Source organism: Pyricularia pennisetigena (assembly GCF_004337985.1).
Source record: "Pyricularia pennisetigena strain Br36 chromosome 4 map unlocalized Pyricularia_pennisetigena_Br36_Scf_6, whole genome shotgun sequence".
Lineage (NCBI taxonomy): Eukaryota > Fungi > Ascomycota > Sordariomycetes > Magnaporthales > Pyriculariaceae > Pyricularia > Pyricularia pennisetigena.
This window is the reverse complement of record NW_021940918.1, coordinates 1,667,171-1,683,824: the sequence shown is the minus strand read 5'-3', so window position 1 is coordinate 1,683,824 and position 16,654 is coordinate 1,667,171. Positions and strand designations below refer to the sequence as shown.

The following is a 16,654-nucleotide window of genomic DNA, read 5'->3' as shown; positions in this document are numbered from 1 at the left end:
TCTATATCTTCCAGAGTGCAGAGAATTCACATACAGGCGTTAGGGAGGCTGGGAATCACAAAACTATATACACTATGGGTTGTTTACATTGGGAATCATTGTTAGGGCTGGGTTGACTTTGATTGGCTGCATTTGAAGCGTTTTTTTTTTTTTTTTTTTTTTTTTTTTTTTTTTTTTTTTTTTTTTTTTTTTTTTTTTCTGTTCCTTACTTTTTTCTCTTTTGATTAGAAACTAGATACCCTCAAGGCCTATACTGGGACTTATGTACTTTGTGCCTGAATAACGTTGTCCTGGGCGAATGACGCTTCGTATGTAAATGGGAACGCTAACTAATGACGTCTATGGTTGTTTTGGGAACAGTTAGGAGAGCTTATTTCTTTTTTTTATTCTGGCAGATCCGAACTTCTCTATTCCCCCCTCCTGTCATGATCCCGCCAACGATAGCAGGTGCTCACGTTGTATCCTCTCAAAAAGCTGCAAAAACACGTCAGGTGGCTGCGCCCCTCCCACCTGGAACTTGCCCTGGACTACAAAGCACGGCACGGCCGAGACCTCGTCGGGCGTCGCCGCCGTGCGCTCCGCCAACAATCCGTCCGCCTCGGCAGCGTCCAGCCACCGGAGCGCTTGGTCCTGATCCCTCGCCAGGCCGGCGTCGACGGCGGCCGACGCGAGGAAGCCCCTGTCTGATATGTTGCGGCCCTGCTCGAACACGCCGCGGTAGAGAGCCATGATCAGACGCCTCAGCGGCGTCCGGCGGCCTCCGCCGCCGTCGTCGTCGACGATTTCTGTTGCCCTTGGTGATCCGGGCGGCGACGGGTACAAGTCCTCCTCCAGCCCTAGTGATGCGGCGGCGTCCTGGTGGCCGCTGCCGCTGCCGCTCATCTCCGAGGCCCAGAGGAGGAGCTTGTGGGACGAGGCCATGTCGCCCGTCCTGCCTTGCCAGTCAAACGAGATTCCCAGCGGGGCGCCGGCGATCTCGAGACGTCGAAAGAAATCAGCCGCACGGGCCGGTCCGTGGGCCCTGGTGTAGATCTCCCGATATGTGTACGCTATTATTTTCCTCACGGACCAAGAGTGCTATTGTGAGCATCCCACGTGTGTTTTTATTTTCTTCTTTTTGAAATTCGGGGGAGTTTTGGGCCCGCGGGGAAAGCTGGCACAAGTCGTTTTTTTTTCTTTACTCACTTGATCCCTTAACGTTTGGAAAAACAAAGAATGGATGCCACACCAGCTCAAACGATGCCTCTGGGTGCTGGCCGGTGAAGTCGGCAATGGCTGATTCCAAGGACTTGTTGCCCACATAACACCAAGGACACGCCGTGTCAGAGTATATGTCGACTTTGAAAGTGGCCATTGTGATACCTGGGTGATGCAAACCTGCACTGCCCGAGCGGGAGGAGGAGGAGGTATATGTCAATGAACTTTGTCTAAGCCCGAACAACAAAGCAAAAAACAAAAAAAAAAAAGAAAAGAAAAAAAAAAATCCTCCCAAGATATCGGACCAGCTGAGGATGGGCCCGACATGATTAGACTTGAGCGATAGAAGGTTGCCGTGCGGAAAAGCCGGCCAAGACAGCCCCAAGGGGCCCCGTCGGTGAAACGCCGACTTTCACCACTTGTGTACTGCAGCTGTTGACGATAAACAGACTGCACCCGTCGATAAAACCATCGAAATCCCCCGTATCATGTCTGCGGCACTCGTCCAAATCACTCTTTTCTCCAGTAAACGCCCCAATCACACAAATCGTATATAGAAAAATCCTTGCATGGGTGCGGAGACTTGCGTTGCTGGTGCCAAGTTCCCTAGTGTAAGACTTGCCGCTTGAATAGTAATCAGAAAATAACCTCGCTTGCACAACTCCTGATGACGCGCCTACTTCAGCCCCTAAGCAATATCAGAGGTGAAAAATGGTCTGATCAAAGACGCATGTCTGGCAGCCACGAGACCAACGGCTGACATCAAAGTGACAGCCGTGGTGCCTGGACCCAAGGGTCCACGTTTTGAGTAAATCTGGCTGGCCACTAGTGTCGTGATGCAAAAAAACTTAGCGTGGACCTTCATAAACTTCTTCCGGCACACGTGACCCGCGGAGTAAAAGCTTCTGCTATTATGTGGCTTGCTTGCCTGCCTTCACGACATTGGTTAATTGATAAATAGTAGTAGACGCCCACCATTCGAGATCGGAGGAAGTCTAAAATACAGAGCCATCCCCCCCTTAAGCTCCATTCATGACCAACTCAGCTGTACACTTTTTGTGAATAATTTGAATAACAAAAAAAGGAGAAAAAAAAGGAGGAGCAGGGAATAATAATACGGAATAATAAAAGTGCAATCCTTAACACCGAAGCCAACGGGCTTCATGGAAGATGGCATGTGCCCCCAATTTTATCCCGTCTGCAGAGTCCACCGATCCCATTCTATAAGCCTGTTTCATTCTTAACAAAAGAAAGAGAAAAAAAAGTGTTAGGGTTGGAGTATATCGACTGCAACAAATGATAAGAAAACGAGCGCAAAGAAAAGGACATCGCGGGTATATTTGTGACCCAGTATTAGGCACCTTGTGGTGGCGCAGGGGAAAGTCAAAAAGAAAAAAAGAAAAAAAAAGACCAATCATAAGGGTTCGATGGCGAATAAGCCAGGAAAATCCGGGATAGGTTGGTTTGTTCATCATCCGATGGCATCCTAGACGAGACCTGATGCCGCATCTGCGAAGTTTCCGTGCATGCTAACAATAAGGGGGTTTGCGGAACAACACTGCTGAATGCGAGTATCATAATTTCGGCGCCAAAAAATGAGGCACTGGCACGCATAGCCTCAGGACAGTGCTATAGCAGCAAAAAAAAAGTTTAGATGAGATCACAGGTGATCCTGGAATCTGTGATCGTAACAGTTCCCAATCCTATCTCATTGAGCAGATGCCCACAGTTCACTGGTCCTTGGCTTGGAGTAGTCGCCCCCTTGGCCTGGTTCAGAGCTCCCAGCCCGCGTAGAATTAACAGCACTGCCGTAAAACAGAGACCCCAGGTTTCCTGACAGGCCAGCGTGACCAGGATAAGCCTCGGGGTCGGGATAGACAAATCCACTTGCACTGTGTGAAGGGGAGCCTGTATGCGACGGAGACTGCCAGCCTATGCTGCCCATATGAGGGCTCCCGCTTGCACTGCCAGGACCTGGGCGCGTCTCGATACTGGGCTCCAGGACCGAAGGTGGTCCATAGCCGCTCGGGTGTGACGTGGGGCGATTGCCATTGTATCCAGAGGAGGTAGTTGATGTAGGGCTGGCAATGTGGACGTCACTTCGGAGATGGCTCGGGAGAGAGCTGTTCGGATATTGGGTTTGCAAGGTGTGAATTCCAGCCAACTCATTAGACGGTGACATTGAGTGAGTGCGGTGTGCCGGAGATGGCGTTGTAAGAGGCGATGCATGGTTTGAGGTGACAGCGGCCTCTCCATCCGAACGGTGGTGTGCACCAGGCGTCAGTCGTGCGGTTGTGTTAGGATCACGAGACAATGCCTCCCGGGTCGCCAGAGCCGCTTCTTCGATCGTGCCCGTGTGGTGGTTCTGGTGCCTCGTCAGGGTCGTGCGTCGAGTGAAGGTTTTTTGGCAGTTAGCATACGGGCACTTGTACGGACGCTTCCCTGAGTGAATACGCCTGTGCCTGGCCAAGGAACTCGAGTCGCTAAATGGCTGCAGTAGTCATATTCTGTCAGTACTTTCCCAGTCATGCGATTTGATCACGATATCATCGTTTTGATTCTTGAGCTTACCTTGCCGCAACGTTCACACATGTGTGGCTTTTCACCGGTGTGAACACGCATGTGAACCGTTAAAGCAGATCTCTGGATAAACTGTTTTCCACAGCCAGGGTGATCGCAAACATGCGGCCTGATGCCGCTATGGATGCGCTCTTGGGTCGTATGTTAGCAGATGGACACCGACAGAGCGCTTGGATGCCGGCAAGGCTTACCGTGACGAGCAAGATCGCTACGCCGTGCGAATCCTTTACCGCAAGTACTGCAGGGATACGCCTTTACTGGGGGCGGCGGCTGATTGACTGGCGGATAGACGGACATCATTGCAGGAGGAGCGGGTGCCAGAATCGGCTGCTGTATGGCCGGTAATGAGATGTTGGAGCCCAGGGGCAGGCTTGTCGGTGGCGAGATATGTAGTGGAGCATGCATCGCTGAAGGCGAACCGTATGGGCGACTGTTGTCCATGCTGCTACCGTTCATCGGTGGTGCAGAGTACCGAGAATGCTCTGATCCGTGTGGTGAGTCGGCGCGGTCGACTGGCATTTGAGACAGCTGATGATATTGCTGAAGTGGCTGGAGCTGCAACGGCTCTTGATGGCCATGTGGTGGTGTAGGTACTGGCGCTGGTAGATGCATGGAGGGTACGGGGGAGGGCGTGACTCTTTGATCTACCAGGCTGCTCAAGCCCGGAATGTCACTGCTAGTAACTGGGGCGTCCATGATTACAAGCCCCAGTTGTGCAAATTCAGGTCTGTAAAATTATACGGGTCGATAACACAGGCCGAAAGTAGGTAATCAAGGCTTTGCTTGCCTAAGAACGAACACATATTAGCACGGGACTCAGAGCATTTCCTCCCGAGTCCAACTGCATCAAAGAAGTGCAACATCTGTAGCAGGATAACAATCCTGGAGGAGCGTTGCCCTCTTCTAGGCTTACCAAAAAATGTAGAAACACAAAAGCTCAAGTAACAACAATCGTATGCGGACTCACCAGGGCGGAGATATGGGAGAGATATTGGAATACTCTCGTTGCCCCTGAGGAGCTTGGGCCACTGACAAGCTCGATACTACTTCGATGATGTAAAAGCGTTCAAGCCGTGGAGCGGACGATGTGACAATGCGACTGAGAGTTTCGAGGTTGCCCCTTGATCAATTTGTCGTAGGTCGCACGCGACGTCTGGATTTTGATAACCGCCCTTGTCGTCTTTTTGCGCTTCCTCAAACTTGCACGCCTATACCAGACTGCTGCAACGCGGCTCCCTTTGTCACTACCGTCTAGACCACGCGGCCTGAGCAAGAAAGTCTCTCCTGTCGTCCGCACAGTACAGGCACAGAATGAAGACTCCAAGTCCTTGTTTATCGGGGTTGCGCAAGCTTCAGAGCGATGGGCACGGGGTGGTCGCCGTGAGCAGAAACGCGATGGCCGCTTGATCGATCGAGATAGGACACTGCTGCAAGAGGCTGGGTTCTGGACGGTGTTGTTGCCTATACCATAATGCGCCAAACTAGTCAACTTAACATGCTCCACCTTCAAGAAGCAGTAAAAGAGGTGTGCTTTGGAACAGAGCAGAGCTTGCGACCTCGATCTATCGCCATTAATCAGGTTCACAAACAGCCCGAACTCTATCCAAGCGACCTGAAAAGTCGGCAATCAAAGTCGGCGGCAGCGGCAAAATTGAGCTCTGGAGTTGAATGCTGTCTCCAGGTTTCCCCGATGGAGGTACTGCAATGGAACGAGAGAAGAAAAAAAAAACACGGTTGGGTCGAAAACGAACACGTACCGTACCAAGGTAAATCGGATTGATGGTTTGCCCCAACCCCAAGATGATATTAACTCGAGGCCGACTTGAGCTGAGGTTGTCGCCGGGTCGTGATGGATTCTCTGAGGAGGAAGTGAGATCCACACAAAGGGTTGAAAGGCACCAACGTTCGGGTATGGTTGGAGGGTGAGGTAGGTAAACAGTTGATGCAAATGGATTTTTTGAAGGCACCTCCTGCTCCAAGGGGATGGATCGATCCAAAAATAATGGCAGAAAAATGAACAGCATCAATAGGTGCCAAGAGTAGAGGACTAGTCCTAATCAGGCGTTAGTCTGGAACATGTACAGGGGGGGCCTGCCTGGCCCTGCCTGGGGTGGCTCAGGTCAACTCGGGACTTGCAGTCTTAGTGTCCCGCGCCGGCGAATCGATGGATAATGCAACATTTCAGGATTCACCAATGCCCGTGCTTCTTTTGCTGAAGAGCACACGGACAAAACAATCGGAACAGATACGGATCACTACCCTGGCAATTTTCTTCATTGATGCTATCATAGCGTTTTCAACGCTGGTGGGGGTGGTTTTGGCGATTTCTGTGATCTCAAAATTTTTTGTAGTCTAATTTCTTGATTTACAGTAGTCTAGAAAGACTACCTACCTACCTACTACCCAAATTGCCTTAGCAATTAGCACGTACCTACTTGTGTACCCTAGTGTGGCAGGCGACTTCCTCACATATGTACCGCGTTATATTACCTACAGCAGACGACAGAAACTACGATGTGGGGCTCTGAGAACAACTCGACAAAGTTCGTATTTTTTATTTATTTATTTTTTCGCAAACTTCAGCACCCACAAAAGAATATAAAGGAACTACTGCCATTCGCAGTGACAGCTTGGCCAAGTGCCCCAGCCGAGGCTGCAGGTAAGTATCTAATTATGAGGCACCTTGGACTGGACGGGCCAAATCGCCAAAGCATCGTCTTCACAATCCATACAGCCCGAGATATCTGTTACGGAGTATAGAACAAGGTGTCTACATTAGTATAACATTGACCAGGTGCCCGAATCTTGGATCATTGATCGACTTCATGTCCCACTCAATGACGCCTATTGTTCCCGAAAAAAAAAAAGAGATATCTCATAAAAAACAGATTCAATGTTACAACGGGCTCGGAGGCTTTTAGCGATTGCGGCGGCGTGACGCTTCCGAGATTATGGACCGATTAGAGTAACCCCTTCGTTTGTTGTTAATTTAGTGGTGTTTTCAACTGCAAACAAGCAAGCAGCTGGACCCCGCCAAACAGCCAAAGCCGTTCTAATGTTTGCTTAGTCTTGATCTCTTGTTCGTTATCTCCACTTTGCCTCTACTTTTCTATCTCTCAGTGCTTCGATTTTTTTCCCCCTCTCCTACGTTTTCTGTGCCCGCAAATGGCACAAAATCCGCTGGGCTCTTGGCTAACGGATCGTATACGGGCGAGTGATGCCGCCAGGCTACCTGCCTTTCGCTTTTACCTCAGATGCAATGCAGCAAAGCGTTCAGTTGCAGCACTTCGCGGGATGGTGTCTTGTAGAGATTGACAGTGCGTTACCCATGTACAACGCTCCGACCAATTGCAGATCCCTTTTGCACCAGCCTTGTCGTCAAAATTCTTTCCACATTTTCCAGAAGGACGCTCGGACCTTGAAGAGGGACAGGGGCACGAACGGTACCTACGTAGGCAGGTACCGTACTTTGTTTGGATTGTTTTGTTCCGTGCGTGCGGCGTTTGTGCTTTGCTTGCATCTGTCTGTCTGTCTGTCTCCTGTCTATTTGTCCGTTCGCCTGTGCTGTGAGTCCTGTCAAGTCCGCATCGTCCTCCCTTGCAAGCGAGCAAGAGTTCATCTACCTAGTTCCATGTGCCCGCCTTGTGTCATCAACTCGTCCTTGACACGGAGGTGTGGACGGAGAGACGGAAGCCCGCCCTTGCCCCATGCACAACCTCTTCTCAGTCAAGTCATCGGCAGGGGGCGTGGATCTGCAAAACCAAAGAAAACGAACTCGGACATTACACCGTATAATACTAAGAAGGGGAGCTGCATCTGCCAGTCAAACAGTACAGTACTGTGAACACATCGTCCTCCCCGTCTCGTACAAAAAAAAAAAAAAGCAGTAAAAAAGCCGTTAATTGAAGCACCCACTTTGACTGGGACTAGGAATCAGAATCCTGCACTGTTAAAAGGATCATGACATATTCATGCCGGGTTGACGGAAAATACGATGCAAAAACAGAGTTGGTTGGCCACAATGACGGGTTGCTGCTGGTGCATAATGGACCGCGGCCGGGGTGGGTTTGGGAAACGAAATTAGACCGATTCATTCGAGAAGGCTTCGAGAAGTTTTTCCAGAAGGGCCAAGGGGTTGTTGCACTGCACTGCACCGCACTACCCATGCAGTGGACGTCACACCTGTTCTAGTTCGTTATCCACCCGACCTCTCCACTGAACAAGAGGAATCTGACCCTGCTTTCTCGGAATGAAACCTACGAAGTAATTAAGTTAGGCTGTCATTTTGCAAAGACGAAGAGGAAGCCTTGATTTGATCAATACCCGACACAATCGAACCCTACACCCTACATGCTACATACGTAGGCGGCCCAAGTAATATTCTGAGTGTAGTACTGTGTGATAAATTGCTTTACACGCCTAGAAGAAAAGTCCTGGTCGACACTACTCAGTACCTACACATCTCGTCCAGCAAACGTTTCCTATAGCCCCCGCCCAATGCAAGCCATGGACCCTGAACAGACAGCGGAAGGAGAAAAAAAAAAAAAAAAAAAAAAAAAAAAAAGCACAACCCTTAGCTAAAGATTTCTTTTGGTCTAGACAACTAACGTGCTTCGTTGGCATCGTGCATCCGCATCTCGGGTCAACCTCCATGTCTTCAGCCCGTGCTGCCCTAACAATATTGATGGTGCGGACCCTTAATCCCATGCTCACACCCCTTCCCCCTTTTCTCTCTCTCTCTCTTTATTTTTGCCCCCTTCCCTATCTGGCTTTCGATTCCAGAAAATATTTTGCCATAGATTACTACTTTAGATACAGCCTGCTAAACAAAGCGTCTAGGATAGGCAGTTAATTAGATGGGCTGCCTCTTGGAATCACCGTTAACCGATGCAGGCGCCCATGCGACATGCAAGGCAGCGGAGGCTGGACCGCGGGTACCAAAGTAACATGGTTGACTCTCGATTCTGCCCCCTCCCCTCCAGGGGCTACCTAGTCTTTGACTTGCAACTTTAATATCTTGTTCTGCTCGTCAATTGACTTTGGCATATACCTTGCTAGTCTATCAAACTCATCCGTTTAACCATGTTGGAATTGAGGCGATGGACTGGAAAAAAACACAGGTCGACTGGGTCTATGCAATTTCCGCCTCCTCTTCTTTTCTCTTCTTTCATTGCCCGTCTTCAATTCTTTCTCGACGGGCATTCCTTGGCATTGAACCTTCGGGCAGCCCGACTAATTGGTGGTGGAGAGTATGTAATGAGAATGAATGTTTTGGGGAAAGTCCCCTATAGCTTGGCCACTTTTACTACTTTCTCTACCCACTGTGAGTTCCTCGGATCTATTTCTAGAGTCTCAATCGGTCGACCATCAGGCTACCCATACCATAGTAGTAGACACCAATAGGGCAAGCAGACGCAGGCAGGGGTTTCGCAGGTAGACTTGATGCTTGTTTGACACGGGAACTGGCTCTTCACCTAGACGGTTCGACCACATAACCGAATCCCAAGACCACTGACCCTGGGGAACGGAACCCCCGGATTCTCTCCCGGGAGGTAAGCCTGTGGACCTTTGTGGATACAACAAGCACCGGCATGATTGATGAAAGAAACAAGACTGTTCGTGCCTGAATATTCATTCGTTTAACTTGTATGCACAGGCTTGACAGGCTACACTTCAATTCAGTCCCCACCTCTCATGTCGGGGACACGCAAGCGACTTCATCCCATGTCCTGCCAGCAAGTGCCAGGCAAGGCAGGCTCGGACCATCCGAAACAGTTTGACTGTGCCGGGATCACATTTAAAAAAAAAAAAAAAAAAACTTTTGGATTGGCTCGTTTTACAGTACTGTACTATATTATCCGACCATCGGAAGTCATGGGACCACGACCATTTCGCGCTTCTCCTGTAATCCAGGGCTCCCTTCAGACAAAAGACAAAAACCATAATGAAAGCCCTATTCGTTCGATGTCAAGGATTCGTTGGTGAGACAACTGAGGTAGAGCTAGAAATCTTTTTTTTTTTTTTTTTTTACCGCTGATATTTCGCCGCCAGACTGAAAACACAGACAGAGTTGAGGAAGACAAACCTCTTTGTGACAATATGGAAACAACTTCTTTGCCTCATTTAGGGTAGCCAGACGGTCGAGACGTGCACAGACGATGTAATAATTAATATTGATGGAAATTGGGAACTGCGCATTTCGTGCATAGATAGACACACTATCACCCACAAAAAATAGGGGTTCGAAACACATGCATAAAGTCTTAGTGTGCGTGGCAATGTTTCTCAGCTCAAGCAGGCCCAAGCTCCAGCCTGATGTGGGGGAACGACGACATCAGCCAAGGCACTTTGGCACATGTGTGACAAAGGTTAGCATCCCTAGGCTTACTGGCAAGGCGTATCGTAGCAAAAGAGAATAAGACCTAAGAGCGGCGGAACGAGTTTATTGTATGTATCAATATCAGACGAATCGACTAACGCAGAAATGCTCTAGTCTTACGTACGGCGTGGTAACCTTAGACAAACCTTTTCCTGCTTCCCGTTTGAGTATACCACAAGGTGTCGAAAAGCTTCTACTTTGCCAGCGCGTCATCAGCATATAAATCACATACCAGCGCAGACGGTGGCTGTTCCAGTAGTATTAGCCTGTCTACGCTCTAATACTTGATTGACCAAGTCAAAAATCATGGTAAAATGGTGCAAATTGGATCAGCGCAGGGCTTTTAACAGCAAGCCATCGCAAAGTTTTATCTAGACCTTGTAAAAACAGAATCCAACGTAGAAATTGGCGGCCTCCAGCTCCTCAGGGCTCACCAGCAATTCACCAGTGTTCCTGTCTCGCACATGCATCCTCTCACTCAGGGGACCGAGGGTTCGGTCATCCTTCTCTTGATCCCAAATCTCCTTGAAACTTCGATGCCACTGCAGCTCCAGGTTGTAATCTTCGGCCAAGGCACGGAAGGCCTCCCATGGCACCACATACTCGGGAACCTCCTCGACTGCCTCGTGTAAAAAGAAGTTATACTTCCAACCGAAAGGTGGTCGGAAAATGCCATCCTCCGGCGTCTGCCCCGGAAACCTAACACGGTAAATATCATTGCCCCATTCGGCCGACTTTTCAACCTCTGGCTCGTCAAGCTCGCCCTCCTCGGCATCGCCGTTGTCATCCTTCTTTGAGTTTTCACCTGCCTCTGCCTGTTTTTTCTTCATTTCTGCCATGCGAGCATTGTGCTCGCGGACTTTGGTGCTGATGACATCCGAGTTGGGAATAGCACCAATGAGGCGTCCGCCTTTCCTCAGAGCACCTGCAACATTTTTGAGCATCTGGCGCGCCTTTTGCTCCGTCTCGAACGCATAGTGCATACAAAACATCATGCTGACAACATCAAATCCGCGCCCACCACCGTGGGGTCCGCTCTCGAAGCCAACTTGACGTATAATGTCAATGTCGTTGATGGGCTCGCCAAAGCAATCTTTGACGTGGAAGCGGGCCTCAAAAAGCCTAGCTGGACCCCGGCCTCCACCGCGTCCTCCCCTTCCACCGCGGCCACCGCGGCTGCTCATGCTGCGATAGCGGTCCCTAGCCTGGTCGATACTCACATCGGCAGGATCCATGCCGACATATAGCTCAACGTGCTGAGGGGCCTGTTGCCATTTGCCCAGATCACCCCCCTTGCCACAGCCCATGTCCAGCACCAGTATGCTAGGACCACCGCCCCTTCCTGGCTGATGGTCCTCGTCGGGAGAGAACTTCTGAATGATGCAGCTCTTGATCCAGTTGTTAAAAGAGCGGAGGCCCTTGATCCGACTGTCGGTCTTGCGCCAATCGCGGCCCCTCTCTGGTACGGCGTTGTAGTGAGCTTTGACTACGTCATTAATCTGCTGACGTTCCTCGTCCGCGATGGCCGCCTCCCGTGCCAAGCGCTCACGCTCCAGTGCGCGCTCCCTCGCGGCCTTGCGATCTGCTTCCGAAATGGTTGCACGGGCCCCAGGTCGCTTGAGCTTCCTAGGAGCAGCTTCACCACCGGGCGATTTGGAGCGCTGCCGCTTGCGTGCGGGTTCTAACTTGCTAACATCGTAAGTCTTGTTGCCTGCTCGATCTCTGGGCGCATCGGCAGATCCTGCCTCGTTTGTTGACTCTGCAGGCCGCTTTCGGTCGGTTGTGCTGTCGGATTGCCTCGGGGGCTCGTCCAGGTCTGCTCCGCCTGCCATTTTCGGCAATGATATCAAGTGAAGAGCTCGTGTTGCCGCGCAGAGGTCAAATGGGCCAGTCCTGAAGCGCAAGTGAAACTGAAGGCGATGTGATTTGAGAGCATATAGATAGCATGCGTGATCGTTGTCAATCAGGTTGCAGTTTATTAAACTGGCTCAAAAGATGAAATTGACGGGGGAAAGGGTCCAAAAGTTCAATTGGAAAGAAACAATGTCGTGGTTGACGAAGGACATTTGATTTGTATTATCTAATCCGGCAAGTTCCAACAGGACATGTAACCTTGATTGTCCGTGCGCGCACTCAAAGCACCAAGAACGATTAACGCTGACGCGTGAGCTTTGCCGCCTGTAGCTCAGCTACCGACCAGCCCGCCCAGATCCTCATCGGTGACCCACAGCAACCACTTGCGGCGGCACGACAGCGGACAGCTCCTACCTTCACACCTTCTCCCATACCATCCGCCCAAGCAATATCCCATCCATCATCAACCTCAACATTGCATCTGCCCACCGAAGCACACCCGAAATATCAAAACTTCTTTGTTACGCCCATCCGATCCATTCGATAATCGCTTCAGTGCCGACCTTGGAAACCGCCTTTTCCTGGGAATACGACTCGATCGAGCCCACCATACCCTACAATAGGCAATAGAAGACTCGCCGACTAGCAACCATGGGCTCCGATCCCCAGTACGCAAAATGGCCCCTGCTGCCACTCGCACAGCACGTCTTTACTCTTACAAACTCGTATGCAGGCGGGGCAGCTCAGCAGGCGGCAGCCAAGAGCCTGCAGGATGCCATCAACGAGCACAAAATGGCCCCGCTGTACAGGTACCTGGCGCACCCGATCGAAGGCATCCTCAATGTCGTCGGCGAGGGTGGCTCAAGCGCTCCAGGGAAGCCCCTCAGCAGGAAATCTAGCGCCGTGGGCATGATCTCTACCAACAGGCCCATAACCAGCGTAAATCTGACCTGGGACGAGGGTCTCTACCAGAAGCTCAAGGCGGACAATGATGCCGAGCTAGACGAATTTCAAAAGGAGGAGGACGAAGCTGTTGAGAAGGCCGGTGAGACAGAAATCCAGGCAGCAAGGGGAAAGAGGGCTGATTTCTGGGCGAGGGTTGGCGACAAGGTACGTTAGCTGCTGGGGATGACTTGTACTAGCCTGCCTCGCTCCTCGGGATATGCTTGGCGGTCGCACTTACTGACATCGATGTCTGTTTCTCCAACTGCTACAGGAGAAAGCAATTGCTGCCTACGAACTCGTCTTTGAGAACACCGGAATACTGGGAACCAAGATCGACTTGGTACTAGCAATAGTCCGCATGGGTCTTTTCTACGGCGACAAGCAGCTGGTGAAAAAGCAGGTTGAGCGGGCCAAGACACTGGTCGATGCTGGCGGTGACTGGGATCGCCGTAACCGCCTCAAGGCTTATGAGGGCATTCACCTTCTTACCGTCCGCTCCTACAGCCCTGCCGCCCCTCTTCTACTCGACAGTCTGTCGACCTTTACGTCATATGAGCTTTGCACCTACACCAACCTGGTTGTATACTCTGTTCTTGCCGGGTCTGTCAGTCTCAAGCGTGTCGAGTTCAAGTCCAAGGTCGTCGACGCTCCCGAGATCAAGGCCATTCTTGGCGATGGCGAGGAGAAGCTGCTCGCATTGACAGGGGCGATCTCGGCCGGTCCCGGGGCCGATGATGAGATGTCCGACGGCTCGCCCGGTGGAGCTGCCGCCCCGAGCAAAGCATCGGGCGCTACTGCTGTCGTCAACCTGACTACCCTCGGTACGGGTACTGACCAACCCGATGCCGAGCTTGCCGTCGACTTCTCGCCGCTGGCCCAGCTTGTCAGCAGCCTGTACACAGGCAACTACAAGCAATTCTTCCAAGCATTGGCTCTCGTGGAGGAACAGTTCTTGACCCAGGACCGTTATCTGCATGAGCACAAGAACTGGTTTATCCGCGAGATGCGCCTTCGTGCTTACCAGCAACTCCTGCAGAGCTACCGTGTTGTCGGTCTCGACAGCATGGCTAACGACTTTGGTGTCACAATTGAGTTCCTTGATCGGTATGTGTCCACATTGGTTTTTAGTTCGTGTGGCTGTCACTTGGAAGAGTTTTGTACTAACATACTGGGTGCCATTGTAGCGATCTGGCCAAGTTCATCGCCGCCGGTCGCATCTCATGTACCATCGATCGCGTCACAGGCAAGGGCATCATCGAGACAAACCGCCCCGACGACAAGAACAAGCAATATCAGGATGTAGTGAAGCAGGGTGATCAGCTGATCACCAAACTGCAAAAGTACGGCCAGGCAGTAAGGCTGCGAGGAAGCGAGAGAGCGTAATGTCGAGGCAATCAGTTATCAAAAACCGAGGATCAGACACCGAAGGTGGGAACCCCCGGCTTTTCAGCCTGAAAAAAAATAGCCCATCATTTGTATTCACGTTCCATAGGGGCGCCAGGATAGCTGAATAAGGGGTCACCGAGATTTTCAACACGTGCTTCGACGATTGCTTTGACGGTCACTCTGGGCGAGATAGACCTAGTAACTCGGGCTGGAGACAGGCGCAATGGAAATTGGGTGAAGGGAAAAGGGCTTACATTGTGTCGTCATCTAGATGTATGATAAATAGACAAGACAACCGAATTAATCCCATGGAAGGACTTCACGCAGCGGAGTCTTTCGATCTGCAATCCGAGCAGTGGCCAAAACCCATTTTTTGTGCAAGACATCTATTTCTCACTTATCTACAGGGAGATTGGTCGCCTTGTGTATAATGTATCGCGATATAACCCCATGTCGCCAAGTCTGGTAAGGCAAAAAATGTCCAATGTGATTCCCAGACCAGGAAAAAAAGAGACGAAAGAAAAAAAAAAAAACGCCGCCGTCATGAACGCCATCGACAAATACCTTCTAACGCCATCTCTACCTGTACTTGTCCATGAACTCCTTGTGAAACTTGACAATGCTGCCTACCCACTCGGTACCGGGAGCAAGGAACGTGGTGCGCAGGTGAAGGGTGCCGGGCTTCTGTCCGAAGCCGCTGCCGGGCACGACGCAAACGCCCGTGGCCTCGAGCAGCCGCATGCAGTAAAACTCGTCGGGCGTGCGACCCTCCTTCTCGGCCTCGGCGGCGGCCTTCTGCGGGACGTTGATGGTCGGGAACAAGTACATGGATCCCTGCGGATCGCCGCACTCGACACCCTCCATCTCGGCAAAGGCCTTGTGCAAGGCCGTGGCGCGGGCCTTGAGGCCCTCAAAGATACCGTCGTACTCCTTCTTGTACAGCTCATAGCTCGGCTCGCCCTCCTTGGGCGGGTTGACCATGAGCTCGACCAGGCACTGGCCGATGACGGGGGCGCACAGCATGATGGAGACGAACTTGTAGATCTCGGCCTGGACCTTCTCGTCGAAGTTGACGAGCTCAAAGTAGCCGCCCCGGTGGCCGCACTCGCCTACCATGCCCTTGGACACGGAGTGCAGCGACGCGAGCTCAACCTCGTCATACTTGCCGTCAGGGTTCTCTTTCTGCAGCTGTCGGAGAACGCGCTTGAACGAGTGGAATTTGCCGACAAAAACGTTGGTCTGGTACACCTCATCCGCCATGACGACCAGACGCTCAGCACGCGCAAGCTCGATGATGCCGCGGATGTCCTCCTCGGACAGCGAGGCACCGGTAGGGTTGCCAGGGTTGATGACGACAATGGCGCGCACATCAGTACCCTTGGCCTTGGCCTCATCGTGGGCAGCCTTGATGGTCTCCATGGTGGTGCCCCAGTTCTTGGACTCGTCCAGATAATAAGGCACGCATTGCGCGTCAAGCACGGACAGCGAGGCGGTGTACAAGGGGTACTGAGGGATGGGGACAAGCACGCCCGAGTTCTTGTCCGCGCAAATGACGTGAAGAAGGGTGTTCACGCCAGATGAGGCACCAGCAGACAGGTAAATGTCTGATTCCTTTGCGGGGAATCCATCACGTCCTATGAGCCATTATTAGAGTTTGTCATATCAGGGGCAATAACAGCCTCGGCCTCGGTATGGGAGGAGACAACTTCTTGGAACTTACTCTCTAGAAAGTCGGCAATGCTCTGGCGAATGGCCGGAGCACCGTTGCTAGCGCTATATGCGCCTACGGACCCAACCTTGCTGAGAAGCCACTTTGCGCGAGCAATAACGTCGGACTTGTAGCCGAGCTGGTTCAGGAGAACATCCTCGTGATCAAGTAGTAGTGGGTTCTCCAAGATGCTAAGCACCTGACGGAAGAATGTGATGGGCTTCTGGTCCAGCTGCTGGGGGTTGCCGATATTGGCTGAGATGACCTCCTTGAAAGGCAAGTCCGAGTCACCTTTTGCGAGCTTTGCGCGGAACTCCTCGCTCTTGACGGCGAGCTCACCCCTCACTGCATATTTGGCAGCCTTGACATGAGGGTTGATGTTGTCATGATTTAATCTGCGACTAGAGGTTGAAGACATTTTCCTGGTGAATTGTATTCGGGGGTGGTAGTGGGGGTTGTCTTGTGGTTGAAGCCTGAGCGAATATGCGGAATTAAAGTACTGCTGCTTCGGTAAAGAAGCGGTTGCAGCTGCTGAGTGGCGTGGTGGGGGGACGACTTGTTAGTGGGGGAAGACTGGTGGCTCTTTCTTTATGTTTTGATGTTCG

At 51.4% G+C, this 16,654-nt stretch overlaps 6 protein-coding genes across 6 annotated transcripts; 1 reads left to right on the top strand and 5 right to left on the bottom strand.

Moving 5' to 3' along the window:
* Window positions 1-423: 423 nt before the first annotated feature.
* Window positions 424-1,354, bottom strand: PpBr36_06103 (uncharacterized protein; the record flags this gene model as incomplete). The annotated part of the gene is made up of 2 exons (XM_029893250.1): window positions 424-1,049; window positions 1,186-1,354. 2 exons carry the CDS (start codon window positions 1,352-1,354, stop codon window positions 424-426), a joined length of 795 nt encoding a protein of 264 aa, XP_029745440.1.
* A 1,551-nt stretch (window positions 1,355-2,905) lies between these two features.
* Window positions 2,906-4,473, bottom strand: PpBr36_06102 (uncharacterized protein; the record flags this gene model as incomplete). The annotated part of the gene is made up of 3 exons (XM_029893249.1): window positions 2,906-3,688; window positions 3,769-3,908; window positions 3,969-4,473. 3 exons carry the CDS (start codon window positions 4,471-4,473, stop codon window positions 2,906-2,908), a joined length of 1,428 nt encoding a protein of 475 aa, XP_029745441.1.
* Window positions 4,474-7,022: 2,549 nt separating this feature from the next.
* On the bottom strand, window positions 7,023-7,232 carry PpBr36_06101 (uncharacterized protein; the record flags this gene model as incomplete). The annotated part of the gene is made up of 1 exon (XM_029893248.1): window positions 7,023-7,232. A coding segment is annotated over one exon (210 nt), but the record flags the coding sequence as incomplete, so codon positions are not given.
* Window positions 7,233-10,527: 3,295 nt separating this feature from the next.
* PpBr36_06100 (uncharacterized protein) lies at window positions 10,528-11,988 on the bottom strand (the record flags this gene model as incomplete). Its single annotated transcript, XM_029893247.1, has 1 exon — window positions 10,528-11,988. One exon carries the CDS (start codon window positions 11,986-11,988, stop codon window positions 10,528-10,530), a length of 1,461 nt encoding a protein of 486 aa, XP_029745439.1.
* Window positions 11,989-12,661: 673 nt separating this feature from the next.
* PpBr36_06099 (uncharacterized protein) lies at window positions 12,662-14,338 on the top strand (the record flags this gene model as incomplete). Its single annotated transcript, XM_029893246.1, has 3 exons — window positions 12,662-13,120; window positions 13,227-14,059; window positions 14,140-14,338. The coding sequence occupies 3 exons, from the start codon at window positions 12,662-12,664 to the stop codon at window positions 14,336-14,338; spliced, it is 1,491 nt and encodes a 496-aa protein (XP_029745672.1).
* A 582-nt stretch (window positions 14,339-14,920) lies between these two features.
* Window positions 14,921-16,467, bottom strand: PpBr36_06098 (uncharacterized protein; the record flags this gene model as incomplete). The annotated part of the gene is made up of 2 exons (XM_029893245.1): window positions 14,921-15,975; window positions 16,062-16,467. The coding sequence occupies 2 exons, from the start codon at window positions 16,465-16,467 to the stop codon at window positions 14,921-14,923; spliced, it is 1,461 nt and encodes a 486-aa protein (XP_029746535.1).
* Window positions 16,468-16,654: the final 187 nt, after the last annotated feature.